The 16,130-nt window shown below is 47.6% G+C and overlaps 4 protein-coding genes across 4 annotated transcripts; 1 reads left to right on the forward strand and 3 right to left on the reverse strand.

The window, feature by feature from the left end:
* Positions 1–607: 607 nt before the first annotated feature.
* LOC110677806 (histone H1-like) lies at positions 608–2,076 on the reverse strand. Its single transcript, XM_021849333.1, has one exon. The coding sequence runs from the start codon at positions 1,347–1,349 to the stop codon at positions 669–671; it is 681 nt and encodes a 226-aa protein (XP_021705025.1). The 5' UTR covers positions 1,350–2,076; the 3' UTR covers positions 608–668.
* Positions 2,077–3,423: 1,347 nt separating this feature from the next.
* Positions 3,424–3,953, reverse strand: LOC110679427 (histone H2B). The gene has a single exon (XM_021853960.1). It carries the CDS (start codon positions 3,848–3,850, stop codon positions 3,476–3,478), a length of 375 nt encoding a protein of 124 aa, XP_021709652.1. The 5' UTR covers positions 3,851–3,953; the 3' UTR covers positions 3,424–3,475.
* Positions 3,954–9,430: 5,477 nt separating this feature from the next.
* LOC110677962 (histone H2A) lies at positions 9,431–9,923 on the forward strand. Its single transcript, XM_021850131.1, has one exon. The coding sequence runs from the start codon at positions 9,501–9,503 to the stop codon at positions 9,873–9,875; it is 375 nt and encodes a 124-aa protein (XP_021705823.1). The 5' UTR covers positions 9,431–9,500; the 3' UTR covers positions 9,876–9,923.
* An 869-nt stretch (positions 9,924–10,792) lies between these two features.
* Positions 10,793–11,449, reverse strand: LOC110677966 (histone H3). Its single transcript, XM_021850133.1, has one exon. The coding sequence runs from the start codon at positions 11,256–11,258 to the stop codon at positions 10,848–10,850; it is 411 nt and encodes a 136-aa protein (XP_021705825.1). The 5' UTR covers positions 11,259–11,449; the 3' UTR covers positions 10,793–10,847.
* Positions 11,450–16,130: the final 4,681 nt, after the last annotated feature.

Below are 16,130 nucleotides of genomic sequence, written 5' to 3' on the forward strand. Positions count from 1 at the left end.
CACGGGCCTATCGATCGCAAGGTCCTTGGTTCGATTCCAGGTTGCCGCGAAAACATGTTTTGGTTTCACAAGGCAACGCTACGAATCTCAACCCGATTTAAATAAGGCTCCCCCAAAACTACGCGACTTTTTACGGCGACAGCGACACGATTTCGTTGTTGTGTCGCTGCAAGCACTCTTCTATGGAACCATCTTGACTGACACGACGCGAATCGCTGCGAAATCGCGACGTTTTTTTGTCGCTGTCGCCGTAAAAAGTCGCTTAGATCTGGGGGAGCCTTTAAGTCGATAGACTTCTTCAAATCCTTGAATCATTCGAGTGTATCAAAAGCTGTTCCTCTAGTGGAGGTTTGCTTTGGGTACGGATGCACCGCTACAGTGAGTGCCAGCCAGTGCTCGCCTACCTGTCCGGGCTTTACAGTTGCTGGCAGAGAAAGGGGTGCATGATTGGCCAATTTTATTGATTTGCGAAAGGGTTCGGGAAGAATTCGCCATTCAGTGGCAAAGTGCACGTAACTTTTCGGGGGGATTTATTTCCCTCTGGAAATAAATGGAAATGGAATATCATTGACTGTGCAACTCTTTGTTCTAAACTTGGATGGTAGTCCTGAAAAGGACTGATTGGATGTTAGATACTGTTTTACAACAGTACGGTTGCTGTCCCAAATTTACTTCTTGGCAGCGGTCTTCTTCGCGGCAGCTTTCTTGGCTGGGGCAGCCTTCTTCGGTTTTGGGGTCTTGGGCTTCTTGGCGGCGGTCTTGGAAGGTTTGGTGGCCTTCTGCTTCGGAGCAGCAGCCTTCTTCACACCACCGGCCTTTTTGGCAGCCTTGGCACCAGCAGCTTTGGCTTTCTTGGCTGCAGCCGGCTTCTTGGCTTTCTTCTCGCCGGCTGGCTTCTTGGCCTTCTTCTCCCCAGCTGGTTTCTTGGTGGCCTTCTTCTTCTCTCCGGTAGCCTTCTTGGCCTTCTTCTCGCCGGCCTTCTTCGGTTTCTTCTCACTGGCGGCCTTCTTAGCTTCAGCCTTCAGCTTGAACGAACCGGAAGCGCCGGTGCCCTTGGTTTGGACGAACTTGCCCTTCTCGACGCCATTCTTCAAGGCCTTCTTGAGGAATGGGGCAAGCTTGGCGACATCGCATTTGTAGTTGGCGGCGATGTACTTCTTGATGGCCTGCAGGGACGATCCGTTGCGTTCCTTCAAGGTTTTGATGGCAGCAACAACCATGTCGTTGACTGGGGGGTGGGTCGACGGCTTCTTCGGCTTGCCCTGTCCCTTGGGGGCCCTTGGCTTCTTGGTCTTGGCTGGCGAGGCAGCCGGGGCTGCGGCAGCGGCTTCAGTGGCAACTTCAGACATCTCGATAGGTAGCTAGAGTAACACTCACACGATGGCGATAGTAAACGAATGAATGACGGAAATTCTGGCAACAGTGCGGTGTTCGATTTCGTCGTCTGTGTTAGGGATGCAGACATGGTCGTCCACTGGATGACTGTTCGCGAAATATTGTACATATTTTTGGTAACACCTTTTTAAAACGCATTTTTCCGGTAATCGCACTAAGTATTTGCCTGTCTAGTATGTCCGTTTGGTGAGTGCATGAGTCTCGCTAGCAGCCCGTCATCGCCACATCGGGCCGGTTTCGCGAGAAGCACCGCTGAGACATGTCTTTACAGCACCCGTGCGCCATATGGTGTGGCTTTGCTCGATAAAACAATCAATAGTAACTATTGAAACAATACCACCCTGCACGGCGGTGGTGAATTTGGCAACATGAATGGTTGCTCTTTGCGGTGACATGCGGGTATAGCCAGTATGCCGGTGTCTAATGGCCCCTAATGAGCCTCAAACAAAGTCATTCCCAGTGCCGACGAGCGATGTTACGCGTTTGGTTTTAGTAAACTTTGAACAATGTTAATTTGATGTTTTTCATCAAACATACCGAAAACTTGGGCTCGACTATGACGTCAGTCACACAAGTTTGTGCCATTTTGTCCGGAAAACAATGTCACCAAACACTAATCACCTTCCACCTGTGCACTGTTGGTTGGTCGAATGTGTGCAAATTGCTGGCATTGCCTCAGCCATCGGCGGCAACTGCATTGGAAAAGGACAGTGCACGTGCTACTATGGATCTAGCTTATCTGAGAATGTTTTACTTCAAGAAGCAAGCAAGCAAAGCAAGCACCCTCCCTGCGGTGGAATCTGCAAATGAGCTAGTGCGAAATCTGCCCGAATAGGCATCGGTTTTGCTAGCTGCAGTTGCATCGAATGAACATTCCATACAATCTCTTCTGGCGGCAGTAGTACCGGACATGTCGCGCTGAATTCGCGACAAATTGTTCTCGGAAGTCCCTAACATGCCCCACGGCACGTGTTCCCGGTGTAGAAACTGCACCCTACACTCCCCCCGATCGAGATATATTTTTGTGTACAGTGCCCTCAGGGGCTGTTCAACGTGTCTGTCCGTGCTAGTACTGAGCAACACCCGAGCCAGGAAGCCGAATGGCAACCACACAACGTGTCATGTCACCATCATTCGCAAACTTCATAACGCCAACAATGACCATTTGCAACGCGCCCACCACCCATTGTGTATAAGAATGTTTTCCCAATTTCGTTTGACCCGTTACATCTCGAAGACACACCACCCACCCATGAACTATGTGAATGGGCCCCATCAATGGGAACTGATTGATGGCATTATCGAGATTATCCGATCGATACCATTTGCATCAACTGTTGTTCGATAAACGTTATTATGATAGCCTGAACTGCTGGGATGCTCTTACGAGATCGTTTGTAATGGGACGCTAGAAAACATAATGAGCTTCTTTCCAATACGTTGAGAAGAAGAACGAACGAACCACGAAACTTGTCATCATGCCTGCCTAGCTAGCTAGTCCTATGATGTCAAAATTGTCTAAACTACTAACATGCAGCACAACCGATAGCAAAAATGAAGTTGTTAAGGTGCAACATGGCAATCAGCATAAATATTGAACTTTAAACGTTCTGCTAGTGAATGAAGTGTGGTTAAGGTACAACATTTTTTTGCAATCAGCAGAAATGTTGAACGTACGAAGTGGATCTTCTTGTTTTAAATTCAAACGGATGGAAAAACTTAGATCTAGGGTTTTTTTGTGAACAGATTTTTCCCTATACTGCTTAACAATTAAGTTCCTATTATTTATTACGCAGCTGAATGGGGATCCAAATCTCTGCAACTGTAATCGTTATAATTAATCAATACTGAAACTGATAACATCGAATAAATAAAATGAATTGAATAAATTCAAACTGATAAGAGAGGGGGGTGTTGTCACGTATGAAGTCACCGCCGTGACACTACCTCAGTCGGTTCAATAGTGTGATAAAACAGTCTAGTGTCAGATTTTCAAAATCAACTCTTTTTCGGGATTGAAATAGTGGCCCTGAAAAGGGCCTTTTGGTTTGGTGTGATTGAACGCAGTGTCGGTCGTCATTTACTTGGAGCTGGTGTACTTGGTGACGGCCTTGGTGCCTTCCGAAACGGCGTGCTTGGCCAACTCTCCCGGGAGCAGAAGCCGGACGGCGGTTTGGATTTCGCGGGATGTGATCGTCGAACGCTTGTTGTAGTGGGCCAGGCGGGAGGCTTCGGCGGCAATACGCTCAAAGATGTCGTTGACGAAGCTGTTCATGATGCTCATGGCTTTCGACGAAACGCCAGTGTCGGGGTGAACTTGCTTCAACACCTTGTAGATGTAGATGGCGTAGCTTTCCTTCCTGCGCTGCTTCTTCTTCTTCTTATCGCCCTTGACAATGTTCTTCTGGGCCTTGCCGGATTTCTTCGCGGCCTTTCCGCTGGTTTTCGGTGCCATCGTGCTGCTAACGTTGTTTTAGATTCCAAACGAAAACTGAAACTGATGCCCGACCGAACCAGTCGGTTCTCTTTTATACCCGTAGAATGGTGAGCGCTGTTCCGCCCCTTCGCTTCGTTTGCTACTTCATCCATTTCGTTCGCACCATCCTAGTATGAGTGCAGCGCAGGGCTACGCATGTATAAAAGATACCCTCATCCGGTGAAATCACCATCATTATCATCATCATCATCATTCAGTTTTCAACCACCAGCGCGCGCGGACGTGTATTCGAGAGCGAGTATTTTCCGAGCGATTCAACAGTGAGCAGTGCAGTGACATTCCAACCGATCGCGGTTGAAGAAACAGTTAACCACTTTTCAGTGGTACAGTGACAGTGACAGTGACAGTAACAGTGATACGGTAAAGACTTTATACCATTAGTGTGAAAAAAGTGATACAGTGCAAAGAGAGCCTTTGCGCGAAGAAGTGTGAGCGAGCATGGCGGCGAGTTCGGGGTGGGACCCTGGGCTTCCCCCCACGGCGTTCAATGGCGGTCCAACGGTTCCGGAATGGATGGGCGGCGTAGGCATCGGCCAGCTGCAAATCCTTTCCTTGTATGCAACGGACGGTGATACGAAGCTGTGCCCATTCATCGTGGGCAAATCAATGCAGGACCTCGTCGGCGAAATCGAAAACACCACAACAGAAGCGAACGGGATGAAGTATGTGCTACGAGTACGTGACGCTGGGCAGGTAAGGAAACTGCTCAGCATGAAGAAGCTCTTCAACGGAACGGCAGTGACGGTGGAACTCCACCCCGTCTTCAACAAAAGGCGCTGCGTGATTTCATGTCGTGAAATCCAAACCAAGACGGAACAAGAGCTGATGGAATGGCTGGCCAAGGACGGAGTGGTCGGTGTAAAACGGATCACCCGAATGCAGGATGGCAAGCCGGTTAATACCCCAACTGTCATTCTGACGCTGAACGGAACAGCAGTGCCCGAACACATCAAGGTCGGACCACTGCGTATCAAGACACGCATGTACATCCCGGACCCGATGATATGCTACAAGTGCTTCAACTATGGCCACTCCAAACTCCGGTGCAAAGGCGCTGCAAAGTGCCGAAACTGCTCCAAAACCCACGATCTCGAAGGGGAGTGCAACGCTGCCCCTTTCTGCCAGCACTGCCAAGGTGCCCACGGACCTGCTAACCGATCCTGCCCTGTGTACGCGATGGAGAAGGAAATCGTTAGGCTGCGATTCACCAAAGGCATTTCCCAGGAAGAAGCGAAGAAGCAGATCCAATCCGGCGGCGGTTCTTATGCTGCCGTCAGCTCAGCAGTTCAGCAGAGGTTGGTCAACGCCCGTACATCTACGGGACAATCGGATCAACTGAAAGCCAAAGACGACTTGATCAAGCAACTGACCGAAACCATCAGCAAGCTAACCAGCAGGATCGAGGAACTTGAAAAGAAGTGCACCAGTAAGAAGGAGAAGAAGCGATCCCGCAAGATCCAGATTATGAAGGATGAAGGTAGCGGCTCCGAAATGGAAACGGATTCCAGTGCCAAGCAGAGTGCCCCCGGACAACCCAGTGTAGGCGTCTCGAACCAGGTAAGTGCTGTCCTTCCAAAGCCAAGCGTTCAGAAACACAAACGTCATCCAACCACGGAAATTCATGCCCCCATTGTTAAAAAAGCAATTGCTGACCAATCGCAACAATGTTCTGATCTTGCTTATCCCCCATTCAACTACAAATCTCCCCCAAACCACCCTGGCACTCTCGACCAACTGCAAACTCTAATGGATTCCACTCGTCTCAACTCCCCTCACTCACAATCTCACAATGGCCAACACATCAAACCCCATAAATAGTCAATCGTCCTCTAACCAACCAACTCAATCCTGCCTAGCATTACAATGGAATCTCTTCGGACTTAAAGGTAAACTCTCAGAATTACAATTATTAATTTCTCAATTCAACCCTATTGCTTTAGCGTTACAGGAAACAATGATTCCCAATTCAACTTCAATAAACTTCATCAAAGGTTATGATCTGTACATTTGCGAAAACCCTGATAATCCCTACAAAACCGGTACAAGTTTAGCCATAAAATCTGATATTCCTCATCGTAGAATTTCTCTCCCTTCATATGATTCTTTATTCGCAGTAGCCATAGAAATTGATTTCCCCTTGAAAATCACACTGGTTTCCATTTATATCTCTCCCTCACATAACCTCCCCATTAAAGCTAGTCTTGCCAAAATACTTGACCAAATATCATCCCCTGTTCTCCTAATGGGTGATTTTAACGGTCATTCAACTCTTTGGGGCTGCCATCGTAATGATGCTAGAGGATCGATTTTATGCCAACTCTTTGACGAATATGGCATGACTCTGCTGAACGATGGTAGTCACACTAGAATCAGTCTCTCAACTGGTCAATCATCAGCTTTAGACCTTTCAGTATCCTCCCATAGCCTCAATTCCCAGCTGTCTTGGATGGTCCACAATGACTGTTGTGGTAGTGACCATCTTCCTATTGTTATCCAACTGAATAGAGCTCCTCCTGTGTCTTCCTGCCGTCCTTGTTGGAAATATGAGCTGGCTGACTGGCCTAGCTATCAAAACGAGGTCTTCTCGGTATTTTCCAACAGAGCCCCTTCCTCAGCTGAGGAATTCGTTCAACAATTGTTTGCCATAGCTACGCACCACATTCCCAGAACCAATGGTTCTCCCGGTAAAAAGTCGGTTCCATGGTGGAACCCCGAGGTTCGTTCTGCAGTCAAACTCCGTCGCAAAAAACTACGTGCTCTTCAGAAGATTGCAAAGGAAGATCGTAAAGACTCTACCACTTTTTCTGAATTCAAAGCTGCTAGGAATGCAGCCAGATCGGTCATTAAACAGGCCAAACAAGACAGCTGGGACGAATTCATTTCCTCAATTAACCCTGACAGTACTTCAAAAGAACTGTGGGACAAAGTCCATCGATTAAACGGTAGTAAAAGTAGACAGCCTATTAAACTAAAAATCAGTAATCAAATCACTAACAATCCTTCAATTATTACCGAACATCTTGCTGATCACTTTTCCCAATCATCTTCCTCCTCCAATTACTCTGATAACTTCATTTCCCACAAAAACACCATAGAAGCATCTCCTCCCAATTTCAATACTGATGAAAATCTAGAGTATAACTGTGATTTTTCATATGAAGAGTTAGATTGGGCTTTACACAGAGTCCACGGGTCATCAGCTGGCCCGGATGATGTAGGTTATCCACTTCTCAAGAACCTTCCCCTAATAGGTAAATCCATCCTCCTTACAATATTCAACGACATTTGGAACCGCGGTGAAATCCCTAACTCTTGGAAGGAAGGATTAGTTGTTCCCATTCCCAAACCCGATAAAGATAGAAATAATGCCGACAGTTTCCGCCCCATTACTTTATTAAACTGTATTGGGAAGATTCTTGAGAAAATGGTTAACAGACGACTCATCACTCTTCTGGAATCTCGTGGTTTACTAGATAATCGACAGTTTGCTTTCCGCCCAGATAAAAGCACTGATGACTATCTTACCGAACTTGAAGATATCATTAACTCACACCTGGAAAGGGGAATGCATGGTGACGTTGTATCCCTTGACCTGTCGAAAGCATACGACCGTGCGTGGCGTTTTCCCATTCTCAAATCTTTTGAAGAATGGGGAATCAAAGGTCGCATGGGTCATTACGTCCAAAGCTTCCTTCAGGATAGGAGATTTAGGGTCATCTTAGGCAACAACCGATCTGAGTTGAGATGTCAAGAAAATGGTATTCCTCAAGGTTCGGTAATTGCCCCAACACTCTTCCTCATCTGCATCCAATCGCTATTCAAGGACATTCCGCCCAATATCTTCATACTAGTCTATGCTGACGACATCACCATACTCACCTTCCACAGCATAAAATCTCTGTCCAGAAAACGAATTCAATCAGCAGTTCTGAGTGTTTCAAAATGGGCTGACGAACACGGTTTCACTATATCCCCTGAAAAATCCCAACTTCTACACATCAGTCGCAACAGAAAAAAGATGTCAAAACTTCCCGACATCATTTTAAATAATACAATTATAAAATCCCAAATATCCCTCAAAATCCTTGGTATTCATCTCGACCGAACCCTTAGCTTCAGGCAGCACCTTAATAGCGTCCGCAAATCCATCAACCAAAGACTTAATCTCATAAAAGTAATCGGCTCCCGTATACCTTGCGCCCACCGAACATCTATCCTACAAATCGTCAACAGTTGGATTCTACCTAAGATGTTCTATGGTGTTGGCCTCTTCAGCAGAGGTGGTGATTTGGTAAGCAACAAATTAAGCCCACTGTATAATAAAGCTGTCCGTCTAGCTTCAGGAGCTTTTGCTACCAGTCCCATCTTATCCATTATGGCTGAATGCGGACAACTCCCTTTTGACTATTCCTTAACAACTAACGTTGTTTCCAAAGCTATCAGATGGCTGAGTCTGGGGGGTCGAAATGACGTTCCCCTGGTCACACGAGCCTCTGACTTATTCCAATCCCTCACAAACCAATCGCTTCCAGAAATAGCCGTATTACCTAGATCCAAAACCAAGTCATGGAATCAACCCACCCCCAAAATAGATCTCTCTCTTCTAGATCAGGTCAAAGCTGGTGATCCACCTTCTATAATTCAATCACACTTCAACAAACTCCGCTCTGAAAAATACTCCAACCACCTAACAATATATACAGATGGTTCTGTATGTAATGGTTATGTTGGTTATGGCTAGCTACTCTACACTCCCAAACATCAGTTCTGCCCTCCCCCCATCTTGTTCCATATTTAGTGCCGAAGCATATGCCCTTCTAAAAGCCACTCACCTCTGTTCCACCCTATCGGATCATCCCATAGTAATCTTCAGCGATTCTGCTAGTTGTCTTCGAGAAATGGATTCTTACTCCTTGAAACACCCCTGGCTTCAGGAGGCCGAAAGACTTGCTTTGGTCAACAGAGCCACCTTCTGTTGGGTGCCAGGTCACTCTGGCATCCACGGTAATGAGGAGGCTGACCGGTTAGCAGGTGTAGGTCGCAGCATGAACCCAGAGGATGTTTCTATTCCATCCATCGACGCTCAGAGATGGACTAAGGAGAAGATCCATGACTCCTGGAGCACTAAATGGTACAACAGCAGGGATATTGCTCTCAGAAGATTAAAATCATCCACTTTCCCCTGGCCCGATAACATTAACCCCAAACATCGTCGCATTTTAACCCGTTTACGAATTGGTCACACCCGTTTAACCCATAGTTACCGTATTGACAAAATAGATCCCCCTACTTGCACATCTTGCGGTACCCCCTTAACTGTCCACCATATTTTGATTGACTGTCAATGTTACAACACTGAACGCTTGGCTTGTAATTTGGATGGCACCCTGGAAGAGACGTTATCGCCACCAAACGAGGAAGCTTTAATCGCATTTTTAACCACCACTGGATTACTGGACCACCTTTAAAAACCTGCGATAAGGGACGAATGACCTTCGGGTTAAAGTCCCTCTCAAACAACAACAACAACAATGAAATCACCATCAGTACCGCTTACGTACGCTTCGTGAACGTTTGTTTCTCAAGTCCACTCAAACTCAACCACAAAATGTCTGGCCGCGGCAAAGGAGGCAAAGTTAAGGGAAAGGCAAAGTCCCGTTCCAACCGCGCTGGATTGCAGTTCCCAGTCGGTCGTATTCACCGTCTGCTCCGGAAGGGCAACTATGCCGAGCGTGTCGGTGCCGGCGCTCCAGTCTACTTGGCTGCCGTTATGGAATATCTGGCCGCTGAAGTGCTCGAATTGGCAGGAAACGCTGCCCGTGACAACAAGAAGACCAGAATCATTCCCCGTCATCTGCAGTTGGCCATCCGCAACGACGAAGAATTGAACAAGCTGCTGTCCGGTGTTACCATCGCCCAAGGTGGTGTTCTGCCCAACATTCAGGCTGTCTTGCTGCCGAAGAAAACCGAAAAGAAGGCATAAGTTACACTGCGTGCATCAAACCAAAAACCGTCCTTTTCAGGACGACAATATCCAGTCCACCGCTAGAGAGTTGTTGTTGAAATATTGCAGATTTATCTAATTTAGCCACAGAGAGGATCGATGAAGAGATATCGGCCATATTATGACCATTTCTGAATCAATTCCTAGATTCCGCGGGGGGAAACGTTTGGGCTTCTTAAATGTTCTGTTCGGGATACCTCGAACTTTCGATTTTTGGAGTTCAATTTGCCGAAACAGAAACATAAAACATTGAAACAGCCAGCCCTGCGTGAGCTGTTCCTGAAGAGAGAGGAGGGTAAACTGTTCATCCAGTTCCTGCCCCATTTTCTACTATCTACTGCTTGACAATAGAAGAGTTGATGAAGCAGGTAGTATTTAAAAAAACTTATATTATTTATTCGAGGAAAGGCTATATCAGGAGCTCCTAATATTAAAGGAATCAATCAATTTCCAAACCCCACAATTATCAATTATAACTATCATAGGGGTGTGTTTCAAAGTAAACAAGCCAAAGATTACGTTTCAATCATACGGTCAAACTTTCAATGTTGGATGTTCGAGTTGTCTAGTTTGTAGCAACAAGGGGAGGCGAGCTGGGAAAGCTTCTGCATCCGGAAAAGAGCATAAGAAGAAGGGGAAACATACGGCCGGTACCAGAGAATGAAGTCCGCGCTGGAGATGCACATTCAAAAGTGTGTGCAAAGCGAAGCATGAAGGGACAACTCGAGTTGTCGGTTGGTTGACGTACCTCCCTCATCAGTGTTGAGAGTATGATCGTTCGGTGGTAGGAGGAAGGTCAAGGGGCTTTAGGAAGTAATCGTTCCCCCAGGGGAACAAACAGTTTTAGGTACACTGAAGGGAAAATTGCTCACACAACTCTTTTAGGGAATGCTCTAGTGGCCCTGAAAAGGGCCGTTTTGTTGAGAATGGCAACTATAATGCAGACCGAATTTAAGCGCGTTCTCCACGGATACGGCGAGCCAGCTGGATGTCCTTGGGCATAATGGTGACACGCTTGGCGTGGATGGCGCAAAGGTTGGTATCTTCGAAAAGACCGACCAGATAGGCCTCGCTCGCTTCCTGCAGGGCCATGACAGCCGAGCTCTGGAAGCGCAGATCGGTCTTGAAGTCCTGGGCGATCTCACGAACCAGACGCTGGAATGGCAGCTTGCGGATCAGCAGCTCAGTCGACTTTTGGTAGCGACGGATTTCACGCAGAGCAACGGTTCCTGGCCGATAACGGTGAGGCTTCTTGACACCTCCGGTGGCTGGGGCGCTCTTGCGAGCGGCTTTGGTAGCCAGCTGCTTGCGAGGAGCTTTTCCTCCAGTAGACTTACGAGCAGTCTGCTTGGTACGGGCCATTGTGTTAGATGATGATTAATTTGCTTTCAATCCAAACGGATCAGTTGAAACGCAGCGACAGAATGAGGGTCAAAAAACCAGGCAGTCCTCTTTTATATGCTCATATCGATGCAGGCAACCAATCGGAAGCCACGGAAGAATAGAAAAAGCAAGAGAGGAAAGAAGAACTCAACCCTCGAGTGGGTATAAAAGTGGCCGCTAGTGTTTGGCGCAGCCATGCAGTTGCGTGATAGTTTTCGAGTGAATAAGACGTGCGAATCGGAAGCTAAAAGGAAAAGCGAAAAGGAGAGAGACCTATTTTCGACGGTGCCACCCGTCAGTGTGTGAAAGAGTGTTCAACCGCGATCGTGTTGCGATCACAGTGAGCGTTGGCATTTGCGTTGTGTGACAGCAAAAGGAAGAGAAGAAGCGAGCCGGAGTGATTCCGTCGGCGAGCTGCAGTGCAGCAGGGCGTTGCGGGGTGGGAAAAGAAAACAACAAAAACCGTGAAAAGTTGTGGTGGTCGTTCGAATTGATTTCGCCGACGTTTGGTAGTGCCTAAACGAATAGGATTTTGCGGTGCGTGGAAGGAGAAGAAGAATTCCTCTAGTGCGTGAGTGAAGACAATTGATTGTCTGGAGTTGTGATTGTGGGAGCTCGGCCTGTTGGCCATGGCGGCTGTAAATGCCGCTCCCCCTGGGGGGAATTCCGGTAACGGGAGAAGATTACCGGAATGGTTGGATCCGAACAGTAATCACGGACAATTAGTGGTGATGTCGATGGTGGCGAAAGACGGAGGAAAGTTCCCGGACAATCCGTTCGTTATCGGGCGGTCGCTGGAACATGCCGCCGGTGGAAAATTGGACGAGACGTACACCGAAAACAGAGGTTCGCGGTACGTGTTGAAAGTGCGAAGTGAAGCGAAAGTGCAAAAGTTGCTGCAGATGACGGAGCTGATTGATGGCACCAAGGTGGCGATTCAATTGCATCCGACGATGAATTTCGTCAAATGCGTTGTCAGCTGCCCGGAAGCGATCAACATGAGCAAGGAATTGCTTGAAACGGAGTTGAGCAGCCAGGGCGTGACGAATGTCCACCGAATCACACGGCAGGATGGAAAGGTAAGAGTAAATACCCCTACCCTTATTTTGACCATCAGTGGAACTGTTATCCCGAAGCATATTTGGTTCGGTTCGCTTCGAGTTCCCACCCGTGTGTATTATCCCTCCCCAATGGTTTGTTACAAGTGTTTCGCGTACGGTCACACAAAATTGCGTTGCCAGGGGCAGGAACGGTGTCGAAATTGTTCGAAAAGTCACCCAATCGATCTCGAGGCCGGCTGTGCATCGCCTCCGCAGTGTTTGCATTGTGGCGAAGGGCATCAGTCGAACAGCAAGAAATGTAAGGTGTTCCAGAAGGAGGAGGAAATCATCCGGATCAAGGTCAACACCGGCGTGTCGTTCATTGACGCGAAAAAGGAGTACGACCGGGTCCATGGCGAAAAATCGTATGCTGGGGTTTCCGGTGCTCAGAATCGATTGCATCAGGACGAAAAGGATCGGGAAATTCAAGTTTTACGGGCTGAAGTGGAGCGGATGAAAGGAGTCGACCAGGAATTGGCGAAGCTCCGAAAAATCGTCGAGGAGCTTTCGACGAAGAAGCATAAGCGGAGCAAGAAGGAACGAACGATCCAAGTCATGAAGGTAACCGATTCGGAGATGGAGGCAGAAGAAATCGACAAGAAGGACAAGTTGGCGAAAAGGAAGCAGCAAGGAGGATCCGGAGAAATCTCCCCTCCCTACAAGCGGAATACGAACGGGAACGATTCGGAATTAATGTCGGGTAGCAACTACGAATCGACGGGAGCTATTGGTGGCGAGGTGAGTTCACCTCTTCCTCAAAGATCCAGGTATGGCCCAACGAAACCGCAATCAAGCCGCATGTAACAGTCGAAGTAGTGAACAGCATAGTTGTAGCCCCCCAAAAGTGTTTGCAGTGCAGTGGAACATTAACGGCCTTAAAGGCCGTCAGGATGAACTTTTGTTATTAGTGCGTGAAAATCCTCCTGTAGCTATCGCTCTGCAGGAGACTAAAAACAGTGACAACTCGTTTCTTGGGCGCTTCCTCCGGGAAGAATACGTATGGTTTAATCGTGTGGATCCGGAAAACAGCACGGTGCGGGGCGTCGCTCTTGCAGTGCGTAAGTCTTTCGATCCGTCTCCCGTGGTATTAGACTCTTCCATACCAGCAGTAGCAGCAACGATCCTTTATCCAATAGAAGCCACTCTGGTTTCTCTATACATCCCTCCAGATAAAATGACTGTCCAAATGGTGGAAGACATCTTAGCGTCGATTGTGCTGGCAAGCAAGTATCCGCTAGTGGTGATGGGAGACCTTAATGCCCACCATGAGGCTTGGGGCTCCAATAAATCAGACAATAAGGGAAAAGCAATCCTAGAGTTCGTGGTTGATCACGACCTAGTGATTTTGAATTCCGGACAAGGTACCCGATTAGATCCTGTCAGCGGAAAGTTATCTGCAATCGACCTCACCATTGTATCAACGGAGATTGGGTATAAACTGAGCTGGACAGTGGATGAAGATAACCGAGGTAGTGATCATTTCCCGATCATAATATCCGTTACTGGAGCTGAAGTTGCTAAGCAGACTAAAAGGCGGCAATGGATGTACAACAAGGCGGATTGGAAGGGTTTTGAGAACTCCATCGAGAAGAAAAGTGACCAGTTTTCCAGCATCGCTGAGTTCACCAAGCTCGTGAAGTCAAGTGCGGAGAAATTCATTCCTCGAACCAGCTCGAATGTTGGGAGAAAATCGGTTCACTGGTGGAACCCGGAAGTGGAAAACAACGTAAAGTACCGGAGGAAAAAGCTACGTAAGGTAAAAAAGCTACCCGACCATCACCCGGAAAAAGCCGAAGCTGTTAAAGAGTTCAAGCTAGCGAGAAACAACTGCAGACGAGTCATCAATAAAGCGAAAAAAGCATCCTGGGACGAGTTTACTAATTCGTTCAATCCAGACACTCCAGTGAGCCTCATCTGGCGTAACGTGAAAGCGTTGAGCGGGAAGAATCAAGTAACGGCACCAACCCTTCGGCTGAATGACGTGTTTTTGGAGGACCCCAAAGAAATTGCAAACACAATGGCTGATTATCTTGAGCAGATATACGGACCTGAAGAGATGATTGCGGCCGAGCCCATGGCAGATACTCCCAAAATTGAAGGTCTGTTCAATAGGGATATCTCCATGGAAGAGCTGTTGTGGGCAATAGACCAGAGTAAAGGGCAATCCGTTGGGCCTGATTCTCTCGGATACCCAATGTTGAAACACCTCCCATATAAGGCCAAAGTTGGTTTCTTGAAGCTTATCAATGAGGTTTGGAAGTCGGGAAAAATTCCACATGAGTGGAAGGAAGGTACAGTTATCCCGTTACCCAAACCTGGTAAAGACCCCAAGATCCTCGGCAATCAACGTCCCATCACATTGATGAGCTGTGCTGGGAAGACGGTAGAACGGATTGTCAACCGGCGGCTCGTTGAGGTAATTGAATCAAACCAGCTGTTGGATCCACGACAATATGGGTTCCGTCAGGGAAGAGGCATCGATATGTATCTAGCGGATCTGGAAGCATGCGTTGACGAGGCTCTAGGAAAAAAGCAGCACATCGACTTAGTTTCTCTGGACATCAGCAAGGCTTACGATCACATCTCCAACAAGGCAATAGTAAAACAGCTGCAGAACTGGGGAATTCACGGAAGGTTGATGGAGTTTGTTCAAGACTACCTCAGAGATAGGTACTTTCGAGTGGCAATTGGAGGGACCTTCTCTGATAGGAAGAAACAAACCAACGGCGTACCACAAGGATCAGTGCTGGCAGTGACTCTCTTCGTGATCGGCATGAACTCTGTATTTGGCAGGGTTTCGGAGAGTAGTCCATCGCGCGTGCTGCGCTTCTTTGTTTATGCTGACGATATTGTCGTAGTCATCTCCGGTCTGAACCAAAAGGCAGTCAGGAAAAAGGTACAAGAAGTCGTTTCATGGATAGGAAACTGGGCCAATGACAGCGGCCTTAAAATTGCTGCTGAAAAATCGAAGCACCTTCACATTTGCAAAAAGTTGAAACACGCAAACCTTCCAGAAGTGAAACTAAATGGAGCCAGCATACCACTGGTTAAAAGTACCAAAGTGCTTGGGGTGACGATCAACAGCAGATTCGACTTCAAGGAACATGCAGTGCAGGTCAAGAAGGAGTGTAAAAGTCGAACATCGTTGCTTCGGATCATTGGACGTCGATCCGGCGGAACAAGGTCAACTTTGCTGTACATCGGAAAGGCCCTAATAATTCCGAAGATATTTCATGGATGGGGCATAGTAAGTCGGAGCAATACGCAAGCAACAAATATCTTGAAACCTGTTTACAACGATATGCTACGTATTGCTTCCGGTGCGTTCCGGTCTAGCCCAATAGTAGCAATTTGTGCGGAGTCTGGCGAGCTGCCTTTTGAGCACTTGGCATGCCAAGTACTAGTGGCAAAAGCTTCGAAGCTGGAAGAGAAAAAGGCATTTGCAAACCACTCAGACGAGTGGCCAATTTCAACGCGTGCGAAAGGTATGTTTGAAGAAGCGACGGGTGAGGAATTGCCGCCCGTAGCGGAATTCCCCCGACCGCTGAGAAAAAGCTGGGCGTCTGCGGAAACAACGGTTGACTGGTCTATTAAGTCCCAATTCAAAGTAGGAGAAGCCACCAGCAAAGCACAAGCACTATTTATCGATTTAGCGAGAACAAGCTACGTAAACTTTAAGCATGTTTTCACTGATGGATCGGTAGACGAAGAGGAACGAGTCGGGCTGGGCATATACTGCAACGGAGAGGAG

The sequence above is a fragment of the Aedes aegypti genome, chromosome 3 (assembly GCF_002204515.2).
Source record: "Aedes aegypti strain LVP_AGWG chromosome 3, AaegL5.0 Primary Assembly, whole genome shotgun sequence".
In the NCBI taxonomy this organism is placed as follows: Eukaryota; Metazoa; Arthropoda; class Insecta; order Diptera; family Culicidae; genus Aedes; species Aedes aegypti.